Source organism: Patella vulgata, chromosome 2 (assembly GCF_932274485.2).
Source record: "Patella vulgata chromosome 2, xgPatVulg1.2, whole genome shotgun sequence".
NCBI classification, from domain to species: Eukaryota; Metazoa; Mollusca; class Gastropoda; family Patellidae; genus Patella; species Patella vulgata.
Window position 1 is genome coordinate 72,329,222 of NC_065880.2, and position 16,325 is coordinate 72,345,546.

Consider the following 16,325-nt stretch of genomic DNA (forward strand, 5'->3'; position numbering starts at 1 on the left):
CCAATGTTTGGTGATCCATCCAACTTTATTTGTAAATGCGTTACACACGAGAGTTCTAATTGTTGGATATTTTTCAAGTTTTCACTTGATTGTAAAGAAGAACCATATTCAAAATTGTTGAATGTGTTACGCAGAGTTTTCTCTCTGTTCATATGTTTACCATTAAAGTTTTTGAACTTTATAAAGAAAAAAATCTATTTTGTTACCGAATCACAATTAAGACAGCAATTGGCCAGACTCTGTCTAAATATGACTCTGCCTTAAACTATCCGGGGGGTTGGGTAGCCGAATGGATCATAAGGTCTGTCAGTGAGTCAAGTAGCATGGTTTCGATTCCCCTCTTGTACGTGACAAGGAGTAGGGTCACCTGTCCAACCTCATGGGTTTTCTTCAGGTCATCCGGTGCCCTCCTCCCCCCACTGCTAAAGACCCCTAAGTGAATTATTGAAATAAAATTGAACCATATGTTATGGGCCTGTCATGTGAATAGATATCAAAATAATAATTTATAAAACATTTGAAGCTAGAAAAGAGGCCTGCAATAGGCAGATTTAACTCTTGCATAATTTATCTTTAAGTTGATTTTAATTTTAGAGAAATATATGCCAGTTATATGAGGTTCTATGTTTATATTTCAGCGGAGAAAGTGGTGCTGGTAAAACAGAAAGTACAAAACTTGTGATGCAATATTTAGCAGCTGTAAATAAATCAGGCAATAATTTAATAACAGAACAAATTGTAGAAGCCAATCCTTTACTGGAATCATTCGGAAATGCAAAGACTATCAGGAACGATAATTCCAGTAGATTTGGAAAATATATTGAAGTTTTCTTTAAACGGTAAGAATACATGTATTTGCAGTTTTGTTTCGGAGAAGACAATAATGGAAATCTACGTTTATTTCAAATTCCAACGGTAATGGGGTCTTTTATGTGCTCACCATTGTGTACACAAGACCTCAGATTTTTGTACCCCCCCCCCCCCCCCCGAAGGACTAGAAGTAGATTAGTTTCTCATATTAAATTAATTTGAATGGTTAACACCGGTGTGCACTAAATTGCAACTAGAATTTAATTCATTGTTTAAAGAGGTATTACCACTTTTGGACAGGAAAAATAAATGTCATTGACTCTTTTTAACATTAGAGCCTTGTAGAATAATACAAAAGGATATAAACATTGAAAACTTTTCAAAATAACAATAGATACTACTCAATTTTAAAGATGCATATACATGCATGTGTTGCAAAAACACAATTCCATTTGAAAGAGGGGGGTTGGATGGCTGAATGGTTAGCGTGCGCGCGCTGTATCATAAAGTCTGTCATTGAGTCGACTGGCGTGGTTTCGAATCCCCGGTTGTACGTGACAAGGAGTAGGGTCGCCTGTCCAACCTCGTGGGTTTTCTCCGGGTCCTCCAGTTTCCTCCCACTGCTAAAGACCCCTATGTGCAAGCGAATTATTGAAATAAAAATTAAACCCTATGTTAATCCCGAAATGACCTAGTTTGTGTCGAGTGGACGTTAAACCCCACTTCTCTCTCTCTCTCTCCATTCGAAAAATGTTGCTTTTTTGCGGCCATATAACATTAGATGTTTAGGAATTTATTTATACAGTAATTTGCCTAACCATGAACCACGCTATAGTCAGGTCACAGTTTGTTGAATATTATTTAGCTTTCAATTATGTGGATTTCTGTATATTTTTAGTGGATCAATGGTTGGAGCTCGAACTCAAGAATATTTACTTGAAAAATCAAGAATCGTCAGTCAGGTGTGTATGCTTTATTACTTTAACCATGCTTTGAAATAACGTTTTTTGTCATTGCCGGCATCTTTAGCTATGTGCCTAACATATATTACAAATACATAAATAAAAATAATGAAAATAGTCAAATTCTGAGTTTGTGCCTTTCTTGGCTTTAAGCCAAGTTTGATTGTGGTGTGATTAGTCTATGATGGAACTTTGGCTCCATATAGATTCTATATTTTGCAGGTTATCAAAATCTTTGTATGTGAAACCTTAAATATTTGTCTGTCATTATCTAACCCACTCAATGTCTAAGCCATCAGCTGATCTAAAGAGTTGATTATGGGTTTGTCATGTTAATAAATGTCTAAATGATAATTTATATGACATTCAAAGCCAAAACAATTCCCAGCAAAAGTAAAGTTTAGCTCTCACATAATGCCCCATTAAATATTTAAGTCAGCACCACCTAATAGAAAACACCGTAAATATTCGTCTTGGCAATGGATCTGCTTCTCACAAGAATATCTGTTTTTATCAATACTATTTATTGATTTTATCTGGGGTGATGAATATTATTGAAAGCCGACGTATAATTGCGTGTAATCTATGGACAAATAAATAGATAATCAAATCACTCAGGTGTATCAGTAACTAATACAGAAAATTCTACCTGTAATTGATTTATTGATCTGTAATATCTTCCTCATTATTTGTTCTTCTTTTAACAAATAACTATACCATGATATACGTACATAACTGTATTAATATCATTCATACTAGGGTGTCACAGTGGCTCAGTGAGTAAGACTTTGGCTCACTAACCTGAAGGTCCCATGTTTCAATCCCAGAGATTTTCCAGCCTGGTTTTCCCTTGTCTGTTGTGCAGGACAGATTCGAGGTTCTGACAAATAACTGCGTCTAGTTATTTAGATGGGACAATCGAGTGCATCAGACAGTAACTAATACAGAAAATTCCACCTGTATTTTTCTTATTGATTTATTGATCTATGTTCTTCTTTTAACAAATAATTACACACTGATATCAATATATAACAATATAAACATCATACCAGCCAGTTCAAGTAAAACCTAGACGATACTCGATGGGGTCAAACAAACCGTGAAAAAAATAAGTGCTAACTGTAACTGATTAGAAATATTTCCACCAGTCATCATAGTTGAAATATGTCAAAATCGAAGTTTGAACTTAAGTTTACACCATTACCTTTGGGTCCTCCAATTTCCTCCCACTGCTAAAGACCCCTATGCACAAGTGGATTATTGAAATAAAATTGAACCAAATTGTAGTCCCGAAATGACCTAGTTTACATCGTCGAGTGGACGTTAAACTTCATTTCTTTATCTTGTGTGTTTGTGATTTTCATCGAGCCTCCATTGCTGAATGAGTAAGGTGTTGGAGTTGGACCACTAATCACTATTTAAATTTTTTTTGCAGGCAACAGATGAAAGAAATTACCATGTATTCTATGAAATGTTGTCGGCCATGTCAGATGAAGAAAAGAGTAAATATGGTTTACAATCGGCACCGAAATATTTTTATCTCAATCAGGGAGGTGATGCAAGTATTCCTGGAAGAGATGATGCAGAAAACTTCCGTAAAATGAAAGCAGCCATGGATGTATTAAATTTTGACAAATCTGAGAGAGAAACCGTTTACAAAATTCTTTCCTGTGTTCTCCATATTGGAAATATTTATTTTAAAAGTGATCAGGTAAAAATAATATGATTTATATACAATATTGGATTTGATTACATGTAGATGTTCTAAGGGAGGGAAATAAAGGAGCAGGAAGCAAACAAGATCAGTTACCACTAGGTTGCGTGGTCAATAAGACTAGCTGGGATTCCTTAATTAGGAAACTGTATCCCTATATTCCAGTCTGCCTAGCTTTAATTAGGTACTGATAGGATAGTGCGAGGCATTTTTAATTCAGCATGAAAAATCATTATTTTACAGAGAAATGACCTCTCAAAGGAGCATGGGAGGAAATTAAATCTCATTATGGAATGTAAGTCATCAACGTTTTCCAGAGCAGGATGAAAAAGCATTAAATTTACAATTCAAATCGGAGAATTGTGTAACGCATGTACTTTAGTTCTTATGGTCTTTCATTGAGTCAAGTGGCTTTTTTTTCGTCCCACACTTGCATTTGTGACCTCAAGGATTTTCTCTCGGGGCCTTCGGTTTCCTCCCACTGCTGAAAATCCCTACTTAATATTGAATTAAAATTATACCATTTGTTAGACCTGAAATGGCCTAGTTTGTGTTGAGTGGACATTAAACCACATTTCCCTCTCTCACCTTTCAAATCTGAAGAACACAAGCAATGTAGTTAACAATGGCATCATCTTCAAACCTCACAAATTAGAAACAGTATATGTAAAAATATCAGTAATATTATGCAAGATTTACAAATGTATTTTTATTTATAGAGTGAAAATCATGACAATACTGTAGAATTAGGAAGTGAAGCGGAAATAAAATGGATATCATATTTATTACAATTATCGGAAGACTGGTTAAAACAAGCACTTATTAGTAAAGTTACTGTAAGTTCATGAATTTTTGTTTAACAGAAGTTTTTTTATGAAAAGAAAATCATAGTTCCTGGGTTTACCATTGACAGTTTCAAATTGAAATAAGAGAAAGCAATCCTCTGGTGTCTGGGCAAACTTGCCCTCATAGCACACTGCATTGTATATACCCATCTTCATTATCCTGATTGTCATTGGTGCAGATAACTACGACATTAAGATTCGTTTCAATTATGAAACACATGTTTTAAGTTTTCTAATGAAACATTTTATTTAAGACAAGCTTTAATGTAAAGAAACAATAGTTTAATTATGAAATGATATAGCCGCTTCTTGACCATTTCTGAACATTTCAAACCAAATATTGAACGATTTGGAAATTACCGCTGCAGAGTTACGTAACTCAATTGTATAATTACTTACACAGCATTGAAATTGGGAACTTATACCCAACTCCAGGGGGAAATTGAAAGTCTGTATTGGGTGGGAGGTTTGGTGGCCAATTGGGCTAACATATACGCTTTATATCATAAGGTCTGTCATTGATTCAAGTGGGAAGGTTTTGATCCTACAAAAGGAGAAGGGTTGCCTTACTAACCTTGTGGTTTTTCTCTGTGTCTATGGTTTCCTCCCACTGCTAAAGACCCCAACAAGCAAGCGAATTATTGAAATAAAATTGTACCATATGTTAGTCCCAAAATGACCTAGTTTGTGATGAGTCGACATTAAACACCTTTTCTCTATCTCTGTCTTAGCGTAAATGTTTGCAAGAGTCTTTTGCCCAGAATTAAGCAGCTTTATTAACTAAATCATGTTTGAGTTTGCACCTAAGTACTGTACATATATGAAACAATTTATTTATTACGTTTTTATTTTATATTATAGGAGGCTCGAGGAGATAAAGTTTATACACCATATAATTTAGATCAAGCTTTAGATGCCAGGTAATTCATTTTCATTACTAAATATTATTGACTTGTTTTACATAGAGGAAACCATGGTGCATCTATTAACTAACCATCTATATTAGGCAACTGCATTCAAGATTTTGTGGTTGTATTTGTTTCAGTCTTACTGACAATGAAATGATATGGCCTAAAATATTTACATACATAGACTGCGTATCAACTTCGAAGATGGACTGCACTATTACAGTCTGTATTTCTCAGGGTGTTTCTTTCTGATTTCAATGTTTTTATGACCAGAATTTGAATTTAATAAGAGTGATCTCATATGCACATTAGGTCATAGGTCAAATGGCTTGATTTCATTCCCATGCTTGTACATGACATGGAGTAGGGTTGCCTGCCCAACCTCGTGGGTTTTCACTGGGTCCTCTGCTTTCGTCCCACTGCTCAAGACTGTTAGTCCTGAAATTAGTTGTGAACGAATGGACATTAAACCTCATTTCTCCCTCTCTGACTGGAATTTAATATTTTTGTTTATTTCCAGGGATGCCATTTCTAAAGCTTTATATACCCGTTTATTTACTTGGTTAGTGGAGAAAATTAATGCAGTAATCTGTCGTGCTGAACGAGACAAATCAACCTCTTTAGCTGTACTAGATATCTTTGGTTTTGAGGTACATTATTTGAAATATACTTTAACTTAATTTAAATTTGACTAAATTGTATTCTCAATGAAATTAAAGATCAAAATACTGCTTTATAAACAGACCTGGCCACGAGTCTACAAAGCATTCTCAGAATTAAGTAAAGAATTTAATCAAAATTGTTCGCCTTATTTTAACTAAAATTTAGCAGTTTATAAAACTTTTGTTGTTTTAATGTACCAAATGACTCGTACATCAATAAGAAACTGTAAAGTTTTCTGTTTTTGGATCAAAGATATTTCTCATGAACAGTGATTGAAAATTGAGTAAATACTTAACTCAAGTCTGAGAATGCTTTGTGAACTCAGGCCAGGAAATAATGGTGTTTAGATGTACCTGACAAAACATCAGACACTACCTAGAACCTGATATTTTGAACTATATGCTGGGCATGTATTAATATCAATAACAACACAGACAAAATGACAAGCACTAGTGGGGTAATAATGAATGGTCTCAAAAACAAATAGTCAAATGAGAGGTTATTGTAGAAAAATCTTTGTTTTATATATTAGATTAGTGAGAGAGACAGTCTTGTGGTGGTGTTGTGAAATAGATTTATTTAATGCTAGCTTCCACCAAGGTGATATTGTAGATAATGTCATTACAGAGAATGTTCCTTGTTAATTATGGGGAGAAAATGGAGCGACCAAGTACAATTTTGTGCCACATAAAATGGCTATCAATTTACAAACAGTAAAAACATGACAGATATTTCTATTTTGAAATGTCATCAGTTGCACAAACAACTACCAGAAAACATCATTAAGATTTTTATTAAAAAATTACCTTCATGGAATTGGTAAAAACAAAAATTACATTTCCTAAATCATTTTTAGTGCATTATCTCCCCTTATATCTTTTGACCATTCTTATGATATGTGCATGTAATGTTTTAAAATGTCAGATCTACCCAATTCAACAAATATTTAACCTAAATCAAAGCAATTTAACTTCTTTAATATTGTATTTGTATATTCCAGGACTTTACAACCAACAGTTTTGAACAGTTATGTATCAACTATGCCAATGAAACTCTACAGTATTTCTTCAATCAACATATATTTCGACTAGAACAGAAGGAATATATTAAAGAAAAGATACGATGGAATCACATAGAATTTAAAGATAATCAGCCCACTATAGATTTAATCGCCACTAAACCTGCTGGTATTCTACATATACTGGATGATGAATCAAACTTTCCTCAGGTACAATTCTCTATCAATTTTCAGTTTCGAAAAGATTCATAGAGTTTTATAATTGAGCAGTACTTCTTTATCAATTCCCAGGTGTTTTATAGAGTTTTATAATTGAGCATGCTAAAAAACCTCATGTAAAATACAGTTTTGACTAATTTGGTTTTGCAGATTTTAAGTGTTATTCATATTTTCTTTCATTAAAAAATATCTCATTGTATGACATAAAACATTGTACATTTCAATTACATTTTAGGGAATCTCCAAAAATTCCAACACTTACGACCAAACGAATAACCCGCAAAACTGTCTGGGTTGTTTGAACAAACATTAAATGTCTGTTATTATTGAATCATGAATGGAAATCTATACTAATATTTGTGACTGGCGTTTGTCTGTTTGTGCAGCGCCGGGTCATCCGCTTGTATATCAATATTTTCTAATTCCGTCCATGCGTATTGGCAGGTGGATGAGTGGATTGAGATCTTTGCGTCGGTTATTCGTTTGAACGGTCCCTTAGAATCAGTTTGGATAAAACAACTGAATAGATAATGCATGTTTTAGATTTGATACTGATGATAATTTATTTCAATGGATAGGTATTCCTATTATCTGTTGTCAATAAATAAAAATATATTTAATCTTTATAATTACAGGCCACTGACCAGTCTTTCCTAGAGAAATGTCATTTCCACCATGGAAATAATTCCTTATATAGTAAACCAAGAATGTCTGGTCCAGAATTCTCCATCACACATTATGCTGGAGATATTAAATATGATGTAAGTTAGACTAGTTTTTTTTTTTTAGAGTAAAGTGTTGGCCGAGAAAGACCTCTGAGTTTTCCAGTATGGTGCTGGATGGAGGGCCAGGGCCTTATTCACGAAAACTTAAACTAAGATACAATCGAAATTTTAAGAAATACTGCAATTCGATTGGCTGACCAGTAAAATCAATTTGCATATATCCAATTTGCATATTGGTCAGCCAATCGAATTGCAGTATTTCTTAAAATTTTGATCGTATCTTAGTTTAAGTTTTCGTGAATAAGGGCCCTGGAATGGAACAGTGTCTAGTCAGGATATGCTGGGGAGCACATAAAAGAACCCTTGACCATTGGAATTCGAAAAACCGTATTACAGTTGTCCAGGCAAATTTTCCTCCTAGCACAATCCATGGCGTATGCCTGTCTTAATTAACCCAGTTACTGTAGGACATTATACCTCATTTTATTTTCTATTTTATTTATTTTTTCATTAGCATTTCCAAATATTAATCATTGTTATCCTTATAGGTTACTCATTTCTTAGAGAAAAATAAAGATACGTTACGTAGTCATGTGGTGGAACTGATGTGTGAAAGCAAAAACCAGGTAAAATTTATTTATTGTTGCCATAATTATAACGATAAAAGCAAATATAAAAATGAAAGCAAATATATTCAATCAATTTTTGTTGAAAATGATAATATTTTTATTTGATTTCTGGATCAGATTTGAATAAAGTAATACAAAATCACAATTTATGTTGGGTAGCCACGGGGTTGATCCCTGTGTTGGCAGAGAAAGTTCCCTGGGATGTTTCAGCTAATTTTCCATTGAAAATTATACAGGACATAAAGTCTGGCAGTAAACAGTATCTATTCGTTGTAATGGGATGCAAAACAAAGGACCTGTGTACATGTAAGAACCCCTGACAGTTGGAATTTGAAATGCGAGTAGGCCCTAGCACGGCTGTCTAAGCAAAATTTATGCAAAAATTAAGTAGGACATTGAATCCCATTAAATTTGAGTTCAGTTTATGTTAGGTAGAAGTAACCACCTCCTGAATCTTCCTATATACTAATCATTGTTGGTTGCTATAGAAATATAATTAATCTTTTATTTTTACGTTGTTTTTTTCGTCTCTAGATAATATCTCAGATGTTTAAAGATATGCGAGACCGTCTGATAACTAAAACATTAAGCAAAACAACTGGTAGATATATCACATTAAAACCAAAAACAGCAACCGTGGCAGCAAGTTTCGGACAATCACTGCTGTCTCTTATAGACACCATGACAAGGTTTGTTCCACTAGTCATATTTTGTTTATACAAAACATCTCCATTATTTTTTTTGTTTCTGGATTATGCTAAATAGCTTTAACAGCCCATTTCCAGTTTTACACCATTGTAATCATAAATAGCTAATAAAATGTGCATGTTACAACTAGTATTTAATTCTCAAGTAATGGTTAGCACGCGCGCGCTGTATCATACGGTCTGTCATTGAGTCAGCTGGCGGGGTTTCGATTCCCCGGTTGTACATGACAAGGAGTAGGGTCGCCTGTCCAACCTCATGGGTTTTCTCCGGTCCTCCGGTTTCCTCCCACTGCTAAAGACCCCTACGCGGAAGCGAATTATTGAAATAAAATTAAACCATGTGTTAGTCCCGAAATGACCTAGTTTGTGTCGAATGGACGTTAAACCCCATTTCTCTCTCTCTGTCTGTCCAACCTCGTGGGTTTTCTCCGGTCCTCCGGTTTCCTCCCACTGCTAAAGACCCCTACGCGGAAGTGAATTATTGAAATAAAATTAAACCATGTGTTAGTCTCGAAATGACCTAGTTTGTGTCGAATGGACGTTAAACCCCATTTCTCTCTCTCTCCCAAGTAATGCATTCTGTACATGTTGCTGGCCATCGTTAAAGAAGCCATAAACAAGTTACGAAAAATGACATCAAATACAATGTATTTTAGATGGTAAATTAATCAAACAACATGAAGTAGATAATGGGTAGCTGTCACATGGCATACATATCGTTTAAAGATTTTGTTGCCCATATTAACACAAAAATCAAAAGAAATTGAACTAAACTGTCTCATTTCTTGCTTATAGTAATGTTAAATTTACAGCAGACCAATTATCACTTGTCTGTAATGGGAAATAGCAGACAAAGCAGACCTTTTCTAAATTGGTGAAGGATTAGATGTCTGATTGGTCTAACCTGTGCACTTTAGATCATAAGATTTCGATCTCACACTTCTCTGAGACAAGGAGTAGGGTTGCTTGTGGGTTTCTCAGGGTCGTCAAGGTTCCTGCCTCTTCTAAAGACCACTACTATATATTAGTCCCAAAATGACCTAGTTTGTGTTGAGTGGTTGAGTGGACATTTAGTTGGTATGTTAATATTCTCTGGGCTCCAATGACCATTTATAGAATTTATAAATTGATTGCCCATGTCAACTGTGCAGAATAAGTGGGAGTAAATATATTGTGACTTATAACATTATATGACCAACACTTATAATAAATTCATAAACTAACCTCATGCGATGTTAATTTCACGGTTTTGTGCTTTAGGTGCAATCCATATTTTGTGCGATGTATTAAACCTAATACAACCAAGACACCGATGAAGTTTGATGATAATGTTATATTAACACAACTACAGTATACTGGTATGATGGAAACTGTAAGAATTAGAAAGATGGGGTTCCCTATTAGAGTCAAGTTTCCTCATTTTATAGAAAGGTTAGTTCTCTTTCTCAACATAAGATTTGTTATCATTTTATAGAAAGGCTAGTTCTCTTTCTCAACATAAGATTTGTTATCATTTTATAGAAAGGCTAGTTCTCAAACTCATCATAAGATTTGTTATCTTTTTATGTGAAAATGCATCGACATATTTGATATTATGCGAGAAACCGTCTACATATTTGATTTAATGTGAAAATGCAACTAGATATATGGATTTATTTTTGATTAAAGAGACATCAAATTCAAAATATCATGATTTTGGCTCGAAAATAACAATAATTTGTATTATTTTTCAGGTATCGTTGTTTACTAAAAGGGGCTAAATTACCTGCCCGTGAATTACCAAGTGAAGTTTGTGCCAAGATTTTATTAACTCAAGGTCCTCTTCATGCTGAACAATATCAAATTGGTGCTACAAAGGTAATTACTTCATTAAATATTTATCACTTCTAAAGAAATGCTAATTTTCAAATCTCAAAAATCAAGATATTAAATGCATAATTTGAATTTTGTATAATAATTTTATAATAATCAAAGAACCCTTGAAAGTTGTATTTTGAAATAAGAGTAGGCCGGAGCGTCAATGTCCGTGCAAAATAAAATTTCCCTCATTAGACACGGCATGGTGTATATTTGTTTTCATTAGTCCAGTTGCTTCAGAAAAATAGGGCGTTAAACTTAATTTTATTTAATTTAGTTACAACACTCTCCTGGGGGGGGGGGGGGGGGGTCTGAATGGTTAGCGCGTTGTATCATAAGGTCTGCCATTGAGTCAACAGGCTTAGTTTCGATTCCCGGGTTGTACATGAAAAGGAGTAAGGTCGCCTGTCCAACCTCATGGGTTTTCTCCGGGTCCTCCGGTTTCCTCCCTCTGCCGAATTATTGAAATAAAATTGAACCATATGTTACCTAGTTGACCTAGTTTGTTGAGTGGATGTTAAACCCCATTTTTCTCTTTCTCTCTCTACACTCTCCTGTGCCACCTTAAAAGTGATATATGGTTAAGACCCCTGGGCCTCTTAATTTGAGGCTATTACCTGTAAACAATTGTTATGATGTTTTGATATGTTAATTTACTGTTATGTTGACATATTAATGTGATGGATGACATAAACACCTATACATGGCCTACCTATGGTCATTATGTCTATTTATATGATACATGTCAAATCTTGTTGAAGGACAATTAGGCTAATTATATGCCGAAATAAACGTGACATATGTAATGATATTTTTGTCCCCCTTATTTCCAGTGTATATTGTTGACTGTCTCTTCATCCACAATGCTTTAAAACTTACTAGGATATTTTTGACTGAATTAGGGACTTTTGACACCAAAATGTGAAAGCCATTCTCCAAAATACCTTGTCTAACAGTGTTATGTTGCAGTATTTGAATGAAGCATTTAAAATTTACTGAATGTTGTAAACTTTATAAAAAATATTTATAAATGACAGTTGACACATGTCGAAAAACAAATCTAAATATTTGATTTAATTTCACAATGTCTTATGGCGTATATAATATTGTATTGTCTAAACTGATCCTTTATGAAACAGGACATCATTTTTTCAACTTAGTAGTATGACGTTTGAATACTGAAATTTACATATTAAAAATCTTATGGATTGAAATTACATATTAGATATATCTGTGAGTTTTGTTTGACTGACATTTATAACTCACTATAGCGTTTGATATGTGGTTTAAATGCTGACGTTTACATCTGACAAATTGAAATTGCATGTTTGATGTATGTATATATTGTATTGTTTAACTAATCGTTTATAAAAAACGATAGCGTTTTCTCAACTTAATATGAGATTTAAATGTCGATGTTTACATCTTAAGAATTGAAATTTCATATTTGGTGTATCTGTTGGCATTGTATTGTTTGACTGATCATTTATAACCCACGATATCATTTTGACGTTTACATCTCATGAATCGAAATTGCACATCATGTCTCTGTATGTGCACTTGTCAAAATATCTGTGACATGAAGAGACTAGGATGTTCTACATTTAAAATAGAAAATCCGGTGTAATTTGTATATAAAGATATATTATAGTTAAATTGACTAGACAATTGTCATGTTACTCCCTCTAGCTTGATAGATGACCTGATTGACTTACTTCAGCAGTGATGAATGGTTCTCTATTACCACACACATGTAAACCTCTAACTCTTGGCTTATTGTAGTCCATGAATTATTCTCTTGTCTTTATTTCGGATTCCAGTCAAATTATTTCCTTTTATCAGAGCTATTGTTTGGACTATTTCTGTGGATATTAAACAAGGGAGGTGGTTGACTTATGTGAAAGAGAAATCGTAATGTTTCAAAATTCTTGAAAATATAGTGCAGGATTTTTAATCGATCAAATAGTTTTAATTGATTCCATGAAATTTTTCCTGGCGTCCAACAAAAATGTATTTCGGAGATGACATTTCTTTGACTGAATCGGAGCACACCAAACATAAAGTGCAAAAATATTTGAATTCTTTGCCCAAATCTTTTATAACGATGTGCAAAAGTCGGGTTGAGGAGGACATGCATCCCAGACCAGATTATCCTCCAATAGATACGGATTCTGTGAATTTAAAGATTGATATGTCTTTTGATTCTGATCAACGATTTTACACTAATGTAGTTATAAACGAAGACCTGGTTAATCAAGGACACGAAGATGGAATCTCCGATATGGTTATAGACAAATTTCCAGAAATCAAACCAGTGCATAAAATGGCCAACATAAATACCGATTTTTTATCCAGAATGAAGGGAAATTTAAAAAGACATTCTTTACCGGAACAATTGGTGTTTTCTCCACATGGACACAGAAGGTCTGATAATTTTCTTGCTGTTCCACCACAAAGGAGATTGTCCATGACATCGCATTTATCTGACAATACATATCACAGTATCCATAGTTACGATATCCTCTCCTCAAATCGCTTAATAGCGTCCAAATCACTTCCAAATACTCAAAAAGTTGAAAGAAGTTACGACTCTTGTCGAGATATTTATGATAACGCTTCCTTACATTCTCAGGTTTTTATGAAAGAAGAATTCGAACATCATATTGATATTGAAGCAGCTAAGATTATGAAAGATGCTGTGATAAGAATACAGAAATGTACAAGAACTTTCTTAGCTAGGAATCGCTTCAAGAAATCAAGAGGCGCTGCCACTAAGCTTCAGTCTGCTTTTCGTACATGGAAAGCCAGGTAAGCCTTCAAAGCATTTTCTTTTATTATTTGAGCTATAAATATCTCTATCTATAAAGATTCATCATGTAAGATTTAGATAAAGAACTGGCCATTCTCACTATAATAGTTCATAAATATGAAAAATGAATGTATTGAAAAGTTCAGTCAAATTATTCATTTCTGAACAAAGTTATCAGACTTTGAAGTGTTCACAATAGTCTCGATTGTCAAGCACCATTGTTACGATAATAAACAAAGTCTAGATTATCCATTTTTCAAATTACATTCTTAAATGGCATTCGTGTTTCAATCCATTGAAAATAGTGACCATCTGATGTTCTAATTAATACTTTATATAATATTTGAGGCAAAAGAAAGACCCGCAATAGGCAAACTAGCTCTTACATTATGCATCTTTAAGTAATTCTCGCAGATGAATCTCTGACATTGAAAGTGATTTTACTGCTAATGTTTGTCTACTTCTATGGTACTATAACTTTACTGTTTGATACTGTAAATTTTGAGCACAACTGATATTAACCAGTTATCAATATACAATGGCAGAACTCAGTAAATTCTTTAAGTAATCACCAGGAAGTGGATTGTCTATATTAGATACCTTTAGGGGGATTTAACCTTGAAACAACACTGAAATTTAGTTCAAGGCACAGAGAATTCCACAAACACCCTTCACCCGTGTTTACAACTGATCTTTCTTACATAAATTTAATGACTGGCTCACAGTGGTTCCCCCTATTCGTCTGCTTAATGTATGTATTTTTCATATCCAAGTTCGATGAGCTTATTTTCCACATTCTGATTAATGCTAAGATGTAATTATTTCTGTTGATTGTGTTCCTTGAACCAGGAGGCCCCAGACATATGCAGAAAAGTAGGGTGTTAAACCCTATTTTATTTCTGGTTTTGCTTTGAATCATGCTCCTTAAGAGTATCAATTACAGATATGATGCCTATGTTTGGTTTTGAAAGGCTAGTAACACGAAGACAGAAATATTGTCGACTAGCAATTTACCCAGTGTTGCACAGGTAGATCTGAAACCCAAAGTAGTATAACTCTTAAACCGGAAGTGTCACTCTCCCAGTTCGAGCTGCCCCTGTGCCCCACATTTGAGCCACAATTGCAGACCTAGCTCCTAGTTTAGGAGGCAACCCCAGACAGACTAACGGACAAACAGACAAACGACAGTCATAATAGAGATATGATTTATCTGCATTGATGACGTAATAGTTAATACCTATATAAGATATATGTTAACATGAAAAGTAGAAAATGATAATATGTGAGATATATAGTCAAGTAAGGTTATAAATCATTATGCCCCTATTATTCCAGAGTTTTTATGGATGAGTATGATTGTATATTGTCAGAAGGAAATACACGCAATATTTGCTGATCGATTTTGATTTATAGTATACATATATCTCCCGTTATTGAACATTTTAAGGTGTAGGGCAGGTCAACCTTGTAGGTTTTTTCAGGTCATCTTGTTCCCTCCCACTGCTAAAGAATCCTAGGTTAGTCTCAAAAAGTATGTGGCTAAGTGTAAGACGCTGGCTCGCTAGCCTGGAGGTCAGGTGTTCGATCCCTGCATTGGCCGAGAAAGTTCATTCAGATTTTCCGGCGTGGTTTCCCCTTGTTAGTGATGCAGGATGGAGGGCCTGACAAGGACCGCTGTCTAGTCGTTCGAATGGGATGAAAAAACGAGGTCCCGTGTACACATTGGCGTGCACGTAAAAGATCCCTTGGCAGTTGGAATTCGATATAAGAGTAGGCCGTAGCGCCACTGCCCGGGCCAAATTTTCCACATAGCACACTGTATGGCGTATGCCCGTCTTCATTAGCCCAGGTTAGGAGCAGAACAGTAGGACGTTAAACCCCATTTCATTTCATTTCATTTTATTTCTCAAAAAGTACTAGTTTGTGTTGAGTGTATATGTTAAACCCCATTTTCAGTTTAATCGGCATTAAACCCAATTTCATTCATTCATTCATTAATAAATTGCTATAACTGATGAATAAGTTTTGTGCATTGGACAGAGAATGCTGTGTTGAAATCAAATGAAAATCAGATGACACCATATAGTGATCGATAAATGTGCACATAACTAAAGAATATATTTGATTAATATTTTATTACCGTTATTTATAATGTTTCATATATGTGATAAGTAGCTGAATATGGCATGTAGGTAATATAATGTAAGATGTAATTCGTTTTTTGAAGTGGTCATATTACTGAAGTGACCATAAATCGTATATGATAATGTGACAGATGTTAAATTTTTCTATGGAGTAAGATAAGATGTTTATTGCATCAAGACGACCATCAAGGACTGCATGCATACATGTACATTTAGACAAATCACATACATCTAAAAATACAATACACAGAAAATACATACAAGTAATACATTGTTTATTGTTTATACAAGTAATACAACTAATACATTGATAGG

At 34.3% G+C, this 16,325-nt stretch overlaps 1 protein-coding gene across 6 annotated transcripts in view; it reads left to right on the forward strand.

Moving 5' to 3' along the window:
- The window catches only part of LOC126812447 (unconventional myosin-XV), a 107,826-nt gene that overhangs the window by 41,907 nt on the left and 49,594 nt on the right, over positions 1–16,325 (forward strand). For all 6 annotated transcript variants that reach the window (XM_050538840.2, XM_050538841.2, XM_050538836.2 and 3 more), the window contains exons 7-19: positions 639–839; positions 1,709–1,772; positions 3,208–3,483; positions 4,206–4,322; positions 5,193–5,251; positions 5,760–5,889; positions 6,903–7,130; positions 7,775–7,900; positions 8,413–8,490; positions 9,028–9,182; positions 10,461–10,631; positions 10,934–11,057; positions 13,690–13,865. In XM_050538840.2, the coding sequence (XP_050394797.1) occupies positions 639–839; positions 1,709–1,772; positions 3,208–3,483; positions 4,206–4,322; positions 5,193–5,251; positions 5,760–5,889; positions 6,903–7,130; positions 7,775–7,900; positions 8,413–8,490; positions 9,028–9,182; positions 10,461–10,631; positions 10,934–11,057; positions 13,690–13,865 (1,905 nt within the window). The remainder of the gene's footprint in view (positions 1–638; positions 840–1,708; positions 1,773–3,207; positions 3,484–4,205; positions 4,323–5,192; positions 5,252–5,759; positions 5,890–6,902; positions 7,131–7,774; positions 7,901–8,412; positions 8,491–9,027; positions 9,183–10,460; positions 10,632–10,933; positions 11,058–13,689; positions 13,866–16,325) is intronic.